Genomic DNA, 14606 nt, shown 5'->3' with positions numbered 1-14606 from the left:
GTGTCATCCAGCGGTCGTGTCTCCACCGACAACCCTGCCGTCATTGATTGGTTGGCTCGGTCGTCTTCCTCTTCCCAGGTCACCTCTGACACCTACAGCCAACGGTCGGTGGGTACGTCAGACACAACCGTTAGTTGGCATGGCCCGGGACCAAGCCCACTGAAATCACGTGTCCTCTACCTGCCCCTGTCCTTTGCTGTTCCCTCACCAAGCGAAGTATCGCATGCTGTGGGCTCAGCCCCACTGTACAGTGAGGAAGAGCTAACAGAGGGCGGTCAGGAACGGGGGGAGACATCGGCCTTTTCAGCAGCCAAGCGAACAAGTACTGGCGAGGAGAGTGGCTCGGTAGCCGGTCTAGAGACAGGTCTGTCTCCTGACCCAGACGCAGCCGAGGGGGCTAGTAGTGAGGCGGAGACCCTACTTGATGATGAGGAGGTTGATCGCACTTGGCAGCCTCGTCGTCATCAGGCAATTTCTTCCGCATCATCAGGAGAAGAGGGTGGCAGCTTGGCAGCGAGCAAAACAGTCGGTGGGTTGCCCAGGAGACAGCAGCAGGGTCGCATCAGTGTCAGTGGAGCCAAACGTCCACGGAGTAGAGCACCAGCTCCACTGCAGCCTACCACCACGGCCAGTAGTGGTGCCGTTGCGCACGGAGGAAGTAGCAGTCAGCCAGTGAAGAGTAGCGGGGGCAAAGTTTCCTACTCGGTGGTGTGGCAATTTTTCCTCAAGCCGCCCGAGGAAGTAAACGTAGCCGTATGTCGACTATGTGGCCAGAAATGCAAGCGTGGCCAGGGGGCCCATGTTGGGACTACAGCGTTGCGTCAGCATATGCAGCGTCACCATTCGGTGGCCTGGGAAAACCGTGATAAACATACGGCGGTTCTGCCTGCCCCAGCCCCCGCTCCATCACCCGCTCCGTTACTTGCTCCGTCACCCGACGTCGTCAATCGCCCTCTATCAGCCAGTCAAGGCTCCAACACCTCTGCTGAGGGGAGTTGTCGCTCATTGGCATCTTCCGCTCGTTCAGATGCTCCTTCTCCTGCTACTCCTCTTCTCGGATTCCGTCAACAGTCTTTCTTGGAATCCGTATCCAAGAGACAACAGTTTGCGAGCACGCACCCGACGGTGCAAAAGCTGAACGTCCTCCTGTCCAAGTTGCTGGTGCTGCAGTCCCTCCCTTTCCAACTGGTGGACTCAGCACCTTTCCGAGAAATGATGGCTTGTGCCGCGCCGCGGTGGAGAGTGCCAAGCCGTCATTTCTTTGCCCAAAAGGCAGTGCCAGCCCTGCATTCACATGTAGAAGAGATGGTGGGCCAGTCTTTGAGCATGTCGGTCTCTGCCAAAGTGCACGGCAGCGCCGACGTGTGGAGCTGTAACTACGGTCAGGGACAGTACATGTCATTTACGGCCCACTGGGTGAACGTGGTGCCGGCACAGCCGCACCAGCAACTTGGACAGGTCACGACGCTTTTGCCTCCACGTTTGCACGTCCTTGGTCCAGCAAGCATGTCCGCCTCTACCACCTCTTTTTCCGCCGTGTCCTCAGCCGCCACCCCCGTGCCAAGTCCCATTACCCGACCGGCATATCACATGTGCAGGGCGCAACGGTGTCACGCTGTGCTGCACCTGGTATGCCTTGGCGAACGTAGTCACACAGGGGAGGAACTGCTGAGTGTAATGAACAGAGAAATCGACAGATGGCTGTCTCCGCGCAAACTAAAAATCGGAACCATGTTGACTGACAACGGAAAGAACATGGTGTCTGCTCTGCGTCAAGGAAGGTTGTGCCATGCGCCATGCATGGCTCACGTGTTCAATCTGGTTGTCAAGCGGTTCCTAAAATCCACCATCCCACTGCAAGACATCCTTAAAATGTCACGTAAACTGTGCATGCATTTCAGCCATTCCTACACCGCAAAGAACACCCTCATTGAGCTGCAGCGGCAGAACGGAATTCCACAGCATCGCCTGATCTGCGACGTTGCAACAAGGTGGAATTCAACCCTACACATGTTAGACCGCCTTTACGAGCAGCGAAAGGCCATCACCGATTTCCTGATGTTACAAGCGGATAAAGGTACTCCCCTGTGTAACTTAGATGTCAGCCATTGGCAGCTCATGCGTGACACCTGCCGCTTGCTCAGGCCCTTTGAGGAGGCCACGCTATTCGTGAGTCGGCAGGACTATGGGATGAACGACGTCATTCCTCTGTTGCACGTCCTGGAACAAATGCTGTTAACAATGGCTGGTCAGGGTGCGGTAGACGTGGCGCACAGATCTCAACGCCACATGACCCCTGTGGGGGCAGGACAGGAAGAAGAGGAGGAGGTAGAGGAGGACATTTGTGCTCAGGAATTATTGAGTGAAATGGGTGGTTTTTCCACTCAGCGGACAGGAGTGGAGGAGCAGGAGCATCTGGTAGAGGAGGAGGAGGAGGAGACAGAGGACCCAGACGCACCGTGGCAGTATGCTGTGGAGATGGAGGCAGGGAGTCCCTCGCATTCCTTGGCACAAATGGCCCATAGCATGCTCGGTTGCTTGCGTAGCGACAGCCGAATAATAACCATCAGACAGAGGGATGACTTTTGGCTGTCCACCTTGTTGGACCCTCGCTACCGGTCCAAAATGGTGGCCTTTTTCACACCTGCTGAGAGGGAGGCCAAAATTACGTACTATAAAAACCACCTATGTAGTCAGTTGGTCTCTGCCTTTGTGCGCCAACGTCCATCCTCAGACACTGTGGGCCCTGTGCGCTCGCGTTCCGCTGGCATGGCAGCAGGGGAGGGGTGGGGTGGTAGGAGCAGTGGCAGCTCCACCAGCAGCGGCTGCCTCAGTCTGCAGTCGATGATGAGTAGCTTTCTTCACCAGCGCAGTGAGGAAACTACTAACCAGCCGCAGCAGCAGCAGCAGCATCAGGTGGACCTGGAGCAGGAGCTCAAACAACAGGCTTGGGCCTACTTGGACAGCACCCTGCCAACCGAGGTAGACAATCCCCTTGACTACTGGGCAACGAAACTTGACCTTTGGCCCCAACTAGCTGAATTTGCCCTTGAAAGGCTGTCATGCCCGGCCAGTAGCGTGGCATCGGAGCGCGTGTTTAGTGCGGCAGGAGGTATTGTAACTCCGCGGAGGACACGACTGTCCACCCAAAGTGTGGAGAGACTCACGTTTGTGAAAATGAATCAGGCGTGGATTAGTCTGGATTTCAAACCACCAGTTCCTGACACAACTGACTAAATCCGCCATGAATCATGCCTCAAACATGTGCCACTTTCAGGTCTCCTCACACTGCTGGTGTGTTTAATTTTTTGACATAGGGTGCTGGCAGATTACGGGCCTCACATAGCTGCTGCCAGGCCCCTAATCTGCCATAGGCCCCTATATACCGCTTCCTCATGCTGCTGCCAGGTCCAGAGTCTCTCATGGGTCCCTGTACGGCCTCCCATTGCTGCTGTCTCCATCGCCACACTCTGCCATGTGCCACTTTCAGGTCTCCTCACACACTGCTGGTGTGTAGAATTTTTTGACATAGGGTGCTGGCAGATTATGGGCCTCCTATAGCTGCTGCCAGGCCCCTAATCTGCCATAGGCCCCTATATACCGCTTCCTCATGCTGCTGCCAGGTCCAGAGTCTCTCATGGGTCCCTGTACGGCCTCCCATTGCTGCTGTCTCCATCGCCACACTCTGCCATGTGCCACTTTCAGGTCTCCTCACACACTGCTGGTGTGTTACATTTTTTGACATAGGGTGCAGGCAGATTACGGGCCTCACATAGCTGCTGCCAGGCCCCTAATCTGCCATGGGCCCCTATATACCGCCTCCTCATGCTGCTGCCAAGTCTAGAGTCTCTCATGGGTCCCTGTACGGCCTCCCATTGCTGCTGTCTCCATCGCCACACTCTGCTGCCATGTGCCACTTTCAGGTCTCTTCACACTGCTGGTGTGTTAAATTTTTTGACATAGGGTGCAGGCAGATTACGGGCCTCACATAGCTGCTGCCAGGCCCCTAATCTGCCATGGGCCCCTATATACCGCCTCCTCATGCTGCTGCCAAGTCCAGAGTCTCTCATGGGTCCCTGTACGGCCTCCCATTGCTGCTGTCTCCATCGCCACACTCTGCTGCCATGTGCCACTTTCAGGTCTCTTCACACTGCTGGTGTGTTAAATTTTTTGACATAGGGTGCAGGCAGATTACGGGCCTCACATAGCTGCTGCCAGGCCCCTAATCTGCCATGGGCCCCTATATACCGCCTCCTCATGCTGCTGCCAAGTCCAGAGTCTCTCATGGGTCCCTGTACGGCCTCCCATTGCTGCTGTCTCCATCGCCACACTCTGCCATGTGCCACTTTCAGGTCTCCTCACACACTGCTGGTGTGTTACATTTTTTGACATAGGGTGCAGGCAGATTACGGGCCTCACATAGCTGCTGCCAGGCCCCTAATCTGCCATGGGCCCCTATATACCGCCTCCTCATGCTGCTGCCAAGTCTAGAGTCTCTCATGGGTCCCTGTACGGCCTCCCATTGCTGCTGTCTCCATCGCCACACTCTGCTGCCATGTGCCACTTTCAGGTCTCTTCACACTGCTGGTGTGTTAAATTTTTTGACATAGGGTGCAGGCAGATTACGGGCCTCACATAGCTGCTGCCAGACATGTAATCTGCCATGGGCCCCCGTACCGACTCCTCATGCTGTGACGTTGCAACAAGGTGGAATTCAACCCTACATATGTTAGACCGCCTTTACGAACAGCTAAAGGCCATCACAGATTTCCTGATGTTAAAAGCGGATAAAGGTACTCCCTGTGTAACTTAGATGTCAGCCATTGGCAGCTCATGTGTGACACCTGCGCTTGCTCAGGCCCTTTGAGGAGGCCACGCTATTCGTGAGTCGGCAGGACTATGGGATGAATGAGGTCAAATCGGCCATGGGCCCCCGTACCGCCTGTTCACGCTGATGCTGGTCCCACAGTGTGACCTGGGTCCCTGTACGGCCTTCCATTGCTTCCACTCTGCCATGTGCCACTTTGAAATCTCCTCACACTCCTGCGGTTGTCCATTTTGTCATAGGTTGCTGGCAGATTACAGGCCTTCCATAGGTGCCACCAAGCCCCATATCGGCCATGGGCCCCCGTACCGCCTGGTCACGCTGCTGCTGGGCCCATAGTGTGACCTGGGTCCCTGTACCGCCTCCCATTGCTCCCACTCTGCCATGTGCCACTTTCAGGTCTCCTCACGCTCCTGCTGGTTTCCATTTTGTCATAGGTTGCTGTATGGCCTCCCATTGCTGCTGCCTCCACCGCCACACTGTGGCTCCAAACACTGGTTTTGGCCCCGTGACTGGCCAAAGGAGTGAAGTGTGCAGTGATTCTAAGATCGACGGCACTCATCTGCATGTCATACTGACAGACAGTATTATTTCTCTTCCCCAGCAGACTCCAAGGGCATTTAAATTAAAGGTACAGTGTTCTGCACTAATATTAAGTCTCTCTGAAGCCTAGAAACACCCTTTTTTAAGTTAAATTCACAGCGAATTTATTCGACTCGAATCGAATATTGTCCACGAATTCGCCGAATCAGTCGAATCGAATTTTTCATTTCTTCGCTCATCTCTAGTTATTTGGAAGGACACACGATTAAATCACTGTTGAGCGCTATATAAGTACCTATAATAAATGCAGGAGAGAAATGTCAGAATTGGCAGTTGTTAAACAGGGTCTTTATTTTAAAACAATAAATACTTTAACATTTACCTGAGTGTAGTTCTTCCCTGTCATCTTTCCGCTCATAGACCGAATGGCTCCATTGCACTGAAATGGCTGATGAACTGCCAATACCTAAACCAATGCCAGTGACACCAATGCTAATGGAATCTACACAGAGAAAAACAACCAGAAGATTGTCATTCTAACACTGTACAACCAATATAAAACACAGCAAAAAATCTTTCTACATTAGTAAGGCAGGACATTAATAAGATTGTTATATTATTTACCCTATAGTTTTCTGCCTGGCATTGAACACTTTTGTGTGAATGTGTCCATCTGAGCAATTATTTCAGCACTTGTGCTTACAGCAAGTCAGTGCTTTGCACATCTAGGACTGTCCCTCCAACCCAACAACATGTACTTGCCTTTCATTTGCTCCCCTGTAGTTATGGGAAATAGCTGGTGCTTCTGTCTATTCAAACAAGTAATCCATAGCTCTATGTAGGCTACGACCTGGCTCAAACAGTTATTTTCTTCAGCACCTAAAAGAAGCAGCTAGGGAGGAAAAGGTAGGGAATACATACTGGCTAAGAAAGGTGTAATAAACTATGGCGCTTCTGTAGCCGCACCAGGATAAGTAGATTGTAAGCTCCAAGGAGTAGGGCCCTCCTAACCCTCTTGTAGTGTTGCTGTATTGTCTCCCTTTATTTTGTAAAGCACTGAGCAAACTGATGGCGCTATATAAATCTTGTATAATAAGTGAAAGGGGAGGAAGTGTTAAATCAATATAATAATCACTCGGAGAAAAGGTGGCAGTCCCCCTAAAGCAGGTCTTGAGTAACCTAATACACATATAAAACAGAAAAGCACAAAGAAGGCGCTGATGTCATCACCGAGTGCTCCCGAGGATTACCGAAATTTCCAGGAAGCCGCCTAATCACAGAAACTGGCTTGTGTTCCACACCAGCCTGACAGCTTGCACAGCCTTCCTGCCCAGCAATCCAGCTTCTCTGCCGAGCTCTGTATAAAGGCCAGCTGCCGCTTGCCGGAAGCTAGCACACCACAATTCCTCTTCAATACAGATGTGCCTCTTTTTCTGCTTTTGTCCCACTTGCCTGCTTACCCCTGCTAGTCAATGTTAATTCTGTGATGGATGATATGTTCACTTGTCTTCTCAAAATGTGAGTGCATTAATTTATTTTATGCTGCTTGTCATACAGTATACACTCCGATGGAGGTGCCCTCTTTGTGCTTTTGTTTTATAGGGAGTTGTCTGGAAGAAGGGGAGGAGATTAAGTGAACCTTGTGCTTTGTTCAAATAAATGTTAAAGGCAATATGCAGTATGTCCAGAGCACAGGTGCTCACATAAAGACAAGTATTTTAGCTACTTTTGTACCCATTAGAGAACCATAGGCTAAACTATTGCCAAATAGGAACGTTTCCAGTATATGTGGTAATTGGATAACCTTCTTGAGTCCTGTACAAAGGCTAAATGCATAATTAAGTTTTTACTGATAAATACTAGGTGTAGTTAAAAATGAATTCAATATTTGTGAAATGTTGCCAACCATACAAGACTAAAAGGGCTTTCTTAAAACATTAACCTTGATTTCTCCTTTAAACAACATTGAGATCAACAATAAGTTCCCATTCAGATCTGTCTGCTATGGTGCATTGGGTCAAGGCAGCCTAATCATCTTGAATAGGCTGCCAATGCCCCAGAGTTGAGTGAAATAAATATCCACAATTAATTTTCTGACATAGCACACCATTCTCTTCTCCATCTACACCTCCTCCCTTGGCCAACTCATACATTCTCACGGCTTCAACTACCACCTCTATGCCAACGACACACAAATCTATCTCTCAACCCCCCACCTCACCCCCTCGGTCTCCGCCCGAATCACACACCTACTGAGCGACATAGACTGGATGTCGCTCCACTTCCTTAAACTGAACCTCTCCAAAACCGAGTTTCTTGTCTTCCCCCCAGCCCGGACACCACCCCCCATTTACTTCTCCATCACATCCAACAACACCACCATCAAACCCGCCCCGCAGGCCAGAGTACTTGGTGTCATTCTGGACTCCAACCTATCCTTCCAGCCCCAAGTCCCATCTTTAACTAACTCATGCAGACTCCACCTCCGCAACATCGCCAAAATCCGCACGTTCCTAACCCCAGAAACCACTAAACAGCTCACCCGCTCCCTCATCATATCACGACTCGACTACTGCAACTCCCTCCTCACTGGCCTGCCTCGCCGCTGGCTATCCCCGCTTCAGTCAATCCTGAATATGGCTGCCAGACTCATTCACCTTTCCAACCGCTCCGTTTCCGCCACCCCCCTCTGCCAATCCCTCCACTGGCTTCCGATTGCGCAACGGATCAAATTCAAAATCCTAACGCTGACGTACAAAGCTGTCCACCATACTGCCCCGAACTACATCACTGAACTAATATCCAAGTACCACCCAGCACGCACACTCCGCTCCTCACAAGACCTCCTTCTCTCTAGTTCCCTGGTCTCCTCCTCCCATGCCCGCCTCCAGGACTTCTCCAGGGCGTCACCAATCCTCTGGAACTCCCTGCCCCAACCCATCAGATTATCACCTACTCTCCTCTCCTTTAGGCGCACCCTGAAAACCCATCTCTTCAGGGAAGCCTACCCCACCCCCTGCTAACTTGCCGACCTCCTCCACTCTTCCTACCACTCCATCCCCCACAGCTATCTCCTCCTGTACCACTATCCCCTCCCTCCTAGATTGTAAGCTCGAAAGAGCAGGGCCCTCAATCCCCTCATGTTTTGCATTGTATTGGTATTGTTCGGTCACATGTTCTGTCCCTCTTTGTAATGTACAGCGCTGAGCGAACTATTGGCGCTTTATAAATACTGTATAATAATAATAATTACAATGCATGGTAGTAAATTACTGTGTGTTGCAGTGCACTGCATGTAGATTCTATTCAAACTGAATGGTGTTGCAGTGCACTGCATGTAGATTCTATTCAAAATGAATGGCACTGCAGTGCATGTAAGGTGCATTACCACAGTACAATGGTGTGAGTCCAGCCTAACTGCCCTTTCGCACAGTGTGCTATGGTAAGGTGCATTGGTACGAAGCACTGCCTTTTATTCGTACAGGCATCCTTACACACCTTGCCAGTGTGCTGGGCGGCAATGTCAGAAATGTTGCATGCACAATTCTTGATCCTTTGTGGTGTATTAGGAAGCCCATTGTGTGTTTCCTTAATGCAGTGTTTCTCAATCCCAGTCCTCATGGACCCCCAACAGGTCATGTTTTCAGGATTTCCATTATTTTGCACAGGTGATTTGATCAGTTTCACTGCCTTAGTAATTACCACAGCTGTTTCATCTGAGGGAAATCCTGAAAACATGACCTGCTGGGGGTCCATGAGGACTGGAGTTGAGAAACACTGCCTTAATGCAACATTAACCGCTTCCACGCTGCCCTATAGCAGAAATACTGCTACAGGGCAGCACGGGTGCGCAAAATCACGTATATATATGTGATTCGCGCTCCCGCAGTTTTCGTGCCCCTCCCAGATAGCATCAGATCAGTACACCAGTAATCACATTTAACCTCTTGATTGCCAGGAACATGCTCACTTACACAATAAACCTTCATTGCTAGTATAGTGTCTGAACGGATCAATAACTTTAATCAGATCAGCACTATACCAACGTTCACATTAGTATAGCATCCCCAAAAACACAGCGTTAGTGGGATCAGCCCCAGCACCTGCGTTTAGTCCCTACGCTTACCCCCCCTCTTCTCCCCCAGCAAGTGCAGTGTCAGTAGATCACTGTCACTTGATACATTGCACACAAAACTGCAGTGTTCGCAGAATCAGGCCTGATCTCTGATAACACTTGCAGGTAAATTTTTTTGTAGCGGTTCAAGCAGTCCCTGACAGCCATGTGCTCTTTTTCCCATGAGTCGCACTAGGTACCTATATATTTAGTAGCCAAAATGTCCAACGAAAGGTACTCTAGTGAAGAGACAACAGGATTCTGAGCATGTCAGGTGAGAGCTAAGGGGAAGACTCCCTGACATAATCAGCCTCAGAATATGAACCTGTAGACAGCAGCGGAACCCTGACAGATAGCTCAGATAATGAAGAAGAGGTCCCTAATAAGATCAGGCGTACCCGACCCCGTTCCCAGGTTGCTGAGATGTTACAATCGAATGATGACTCTCATATGCAGCAGAGTGCCAGTACTAGTGTGGCTTTACCTTTTGGTGAACTGGCGAGCACCAGCGGCCTAGTACATTCTGCTCTTTCACATACCAGTATCACTTGGTGATGTGGCGAGTCCCATAAGTGCAGTACAAGCTGGTGCGGTGGCGAGCACAAGTAGTGTCCCGCAGCCACCAAGAATTCGCACACAGGTCTGTAGAGCCGCTAGTATCCTTCCGGACGTCCTTGCAAATCCTGACTGGCAGCCTACAAATTCTGCAGCACCCGTACTTCCCCCATTCACTGCCCAACCCAGAATTCAGGTGGAAACAGCAAATTTAAATACTGCCCTTAATTGTTTTGGAGCTGTTTTTCACGGAAGATCTGTATGCATTAATTGTGGAACCAAGCAATTTATATGCACAACAGTTTATCGCCACCAACCAAAATTCAAACCTTGTCAGACCATTCGCATGGAAACCAATTACGGTTTCCGAATTTAAAGTTTTTTTGGGCCTAACCCTCAACATGGGCATTACTAAAAAAATTAATTGCGGTTGTATTGGTCCACAGACCCGATTCATTATATGCCCATGTTCTCTGCTGCCATGGCCAGGCATAGATATGAGAGTATAATGCGTTTTATGCATTTCAATGACAACACACTCTGTCGTCCTCAGGGTGACCCTGAATTTGACCGGCTCCACAAAATTCGGCCCCTCGTAAATCACCTTTACCAAAAATTTTCAGATGTCTATACTCCCCAGCAAAACATCTGTGTTGATGAGTCCCTCATTAATTTTTCTGGTTGCCTTGCATTCAATTTCTCCCCAGCAAGCGTGCTACATATGGAGTCAAAATGTATAAGACCTGTGAGAGGGCTACAGGCTATACATATAAGTTTTGGATTTACAAGGGAAAAGATAGTCACATGGAGCCCCCCGGATGCCCAGCCTACATGGGGAGCAGTGGCAAGATAGTTTGGGACTTGGTGTCATCCTTTTTCCATATGGGGTACAACTTATACGTGGACAATTTTTATTCAAGCGTGCCACTATTTAGGCATTTGTACAATCTTGGGAATTGTCGCACGTGGCACCGTGCGACCTAATTGCCAGGGCTTCCCCCAACGGCTTGTAAATACCTGTCTTAGAAAGGGAGAAAAAGCCTGCTTGAGAAATGAGAAATTGCTAGCAGTGAATTTGAAGGACAAACGGGATGTTTTCGTCCTGTCTTCCATTCAGGTAGACATGACCATCCAAATTGCCACGGCAGCTGGTGTTGTTGAGAAGCCACTCTGTGTCCACAACTATAACCTTAACATGAGAGGGGTGGACTTCAACAACCAGATGATGAAGCCGTACTTTGTTTCCCGAAAAGCCAGACGCTGGTACAAAAAAGTGTCTATTTATTTCAATTGACTCTATATAATGCTTTTGTGCTTTACAAAGCAACAGGACGAAGTGGATCCTTCCTAAAATTCCAGAAAGAGATCATCACAGCCCTTTTGTATCCAGAAGGTGCTCTGGCCCAAACCCCAACCCAGGTGCAGTTAGCCGGCTGCATGAGATCCCAATTTTCCCGATGCCATTCCTGGTACCCCAACGCAAAGGACACCCCAAAAAAGATGTATCTGTAGTAGACATGGAATTAGGCATGACACCCACTTTTTCTGTCCCTCCTGTCCTGGCCAACTTGGTCTCTGCCTCAAGGACTGCTTCCGTCACTACCACACTCTAGTGGGGTATTAGTATAGGGTACAGCATGGCACAGTTCAGGGCACATATTTACACAGAGTCTCAAAAGATGTTAGGTAGTCAGGAAACTGGCTATTGCATTTTGAGGGACCCTACAATCTGTTTTAAAAAGTTAAAAAAAAAAAAAGCATAAAAAATAAAAAGTACAAATCCCCCCAAAAATAAAAAAATGTAAAAACCAAAAATAGTTATAGTTTTTTTGTTGTTGTCGTTGTTGCTGTTCTACTGTTACAATTTTACTGTTTTATTGTTACTGTTTTATTGTTAACCATTGCTGTTTTTTTTTTTGCAGGAATGCCATTCAGCTGCAGCACCGACCTGTTTATTCTGACAGCAACAGGAACCTACATAAGTCAGTGTGGGCAGCGCTGCTGGATGAAATTTTTCATCCGCAGTTAAAAAAAAAAGAGCATATATGCCGAATCCTGGGGTGGCCAGTGGGTGGATGGCACCTATGCTTTGGCATATATATTTTAAAATATTTTTTGGTACATTTCATGTGTGCCCACCATTAGAAGTGGGTGGATGCAAGGCGGTATATTTTAATGGTGGGCATACCACACACTTTTTCTGGCAGAGATTTTTTCTTTTCATTCAGCCCACAGGCTGCATTAAAAAAAAAAACAAAAAAAAAAACATAGCATATACACCCAATAAGGACCAGCGACGGACTGGTACATCACTGGACTTTCAGTGGTTATACCAGGATGATGCCTGCAGTTGCAAGCATCATCCTGGTATCGTTTTTTTCAGCCGGCGATCGTCTTTCATGTAAAAGCAATCCTAGTGGCTAATTAGCTGCAGGATTGCTTTTACAAGCAGCCGGAGAAGATGTCTCCCTCCCCTGTTGCCTTCCACGGCCTTTTTGGGCAGTCCTGTGCCATCGGGGGAACCTGAGAATGCAGCCAGTGTTTCTGCCAGCTGACCACAGAGCTGATTGGAGACCGGAATGGTGTCAATCATCTCTATAGTCTAAGAAATCGGAAGCTACGAGCATTTCATCACTTCAGTTTTGCAGGATATAAACAGCGCCATTTGTAAATTGGGAAAGCATCTGATCACACTCATCTTGGTGAGATTAGATAATGTAAGGGCAGAGGAGATATTTAGAGTCTGATAGACCCGATTTCTCAAAAAAGAAAATATGACAATGCCCATTAAAGTTATAGGGGATATTTGCATTTCCCAGCATTAAAAGTGCTGAAAAAAAAATGAAAGGGACAGTGTCAAAATAATGAAAAAAATCAAAATAACTTAAGAAAAGAAAACAACCCTCGCCTCCGCGCACCTGCGTGCACGAGTGTTGACCCCATGCCAGTATGTTAACAGAGGTTGTACCATGCATGTGAGGTATCGCCGCAAATGTCAGATCAAGGGCAGTAATTCTAGCACTACACCTCCTCTGTAAATCTAAAATAGTAGCTTGTAAAGGCTTTAAAGCGTTGCCGATGAATATTAAAAATGTATGCAGTTTGTCGCCATTGAACGGGGCATGCACAATTTTAAAGCATGTCATGTTTGGTATTTATTTACTCAGCATACCATCATCTTTTATATTTTACCAAATAATTGGCCAATATATTGTGTTTTTGTGCATTGAAAGTAAAAAAAGTGTATTTTTTAGTACTACGTGACATATAAAAATTGCAGCACCCACCATTTTATTTACTAGGGTGTCTGCTTTAAAAAAATATATAATGTTTGGGGGTTCAAAGTAATTTCCTAGCAAAAAATACTGATTTTTTTCATGTGAACAAAAAGTGTCAGAAAAGGCTTGGTCTTCAGGTGGTTAGAAGAAGAGTGATGCGTGGCATAAAATTCTAATGTTGGACATAAAAGAAGAATTTATTTTTTTACCACAAGTTTTAGGAAAATTACAAAAAAATATATATATTTTTTTATTACACAAAATTGTCACTTAAATGATTTATTGCTCACACATGCCATGGGTATATGTGGAATTACTCCCCAAAATACATTCTGCTACTTCTCCCGAGTATGGGGGTACCACATGTGAGAGACTTTTTGATAGTCTAGCCAAGTACAGGACCCCAAAATCCAATAAGCACCTTCAGGCTTCTAAAGGGCTTTATTTCCTCATTACACTTCCTGACTACCTATTACAGTTTCGGAGGCCCTGAAATGCCAGGATAGCACCAAGACATCCCAAGGAATTTGATAAGAAGCATAGTGAGTATTCTGCAGATCTTGTTTGTTGCCACAAGTTTTTAGAAAATGAAGAAAGAAAACAAAAACATATTTTTTCTTTTTTTTTTATATGTTTCAAAAACGTCAGAAAAAATGAGATCCGCAAAATACTCAACAAGCCTCTTTTTAAATTCCTTGGGGTGTCTACTTTGCAAAAAGGGGTCATTTGGGGGGGTTTGGTGCTATCCTGGCATTTCAGGGCCTACGAAACTGATAGGTAGTGAGTAAGTGAAATGAGGAACTTGCGCATCTTCAGACTTTCAAAGTGGTCATTGGATTTCAGGCTCCTGTATGTGGCTAGGCTCCCAAAAAGTCTCACATGTGGTATCACTATACTCGGTAGAAATAGCAGAATTTATTTTGGGGTGCAATTCCACATATACCCATGGCTTGTGTGAGCAATATATCATTTAAGTGACGACTTTGTGTAAAAAAAATAAATAAACGCAAAATGTTTTTGTAATTTTCCAAAATCTTCCATGGACTCAATATGCCTCTCAGTAGATAGCTTAGGGTGTCTACTATCCGAAAAGGGGTCATTTGGGGGTGTGATAGGCAGTCAGAAATTAAAAGCTGTGTAAATTCCATTATCTATACCATAGTTTGTAGATGCTATAACTTTCACACAAAGCAATCAATATGCACCTATTTGGATTTTTTTTTTACTAAAGACTTGTAGCAGAATACATTTTGGCCTACATTTATGACGAAATTTGAGTTTTTTTGGATAT

The 14606-nt window shown here is 47.5% G+C and overlaps 1 protein-coding gene across 4 annotated transcripts in view; it reads right to left on the bottom strand.

The window, feature by feature from the left end:
- Positions 1–14606, bottom strand: part of FAM149B1 (family with sequence similarity 149 member B1) — a 59260-nt gene that overhangs the window by 10463 nt on the left and 34191 nt on the right. For 3 of the 4 annotated variants that reach the window (XM_089670744.1, XM_089670747.1, XM_089670746.1), the window contains one exon: positions 5751–5870. In XM_089670744.1, the coding sequence (XP_089526870.1) occupies positions 5751–5870 (120 nt within the window). Of the gene's footprint in view, positions 1–5750; positions 5871–14606 lie in introns of those variants that run through there. The other variant, XR_016311798.1, reaches the window with a different exon arrangement.

Source organism: Staurois parvus, unplaced genomic scaffold (genome assembly GCF_062004578.1).
Source record: "Staurois parvus isolate SC_StPar_1 unplaced genomic scaffold, SC_StPar_1.0 ptg000094l, whole genome shotgun sequence".
NCBI lineage: Eukaryota > Metazoa > Chordata > Amphibia > Anura > Ranidae > Staurois > Staurois parvus.
This window is presented reverse-complemented; position numbering and strand designations above follow the sequence as displayed.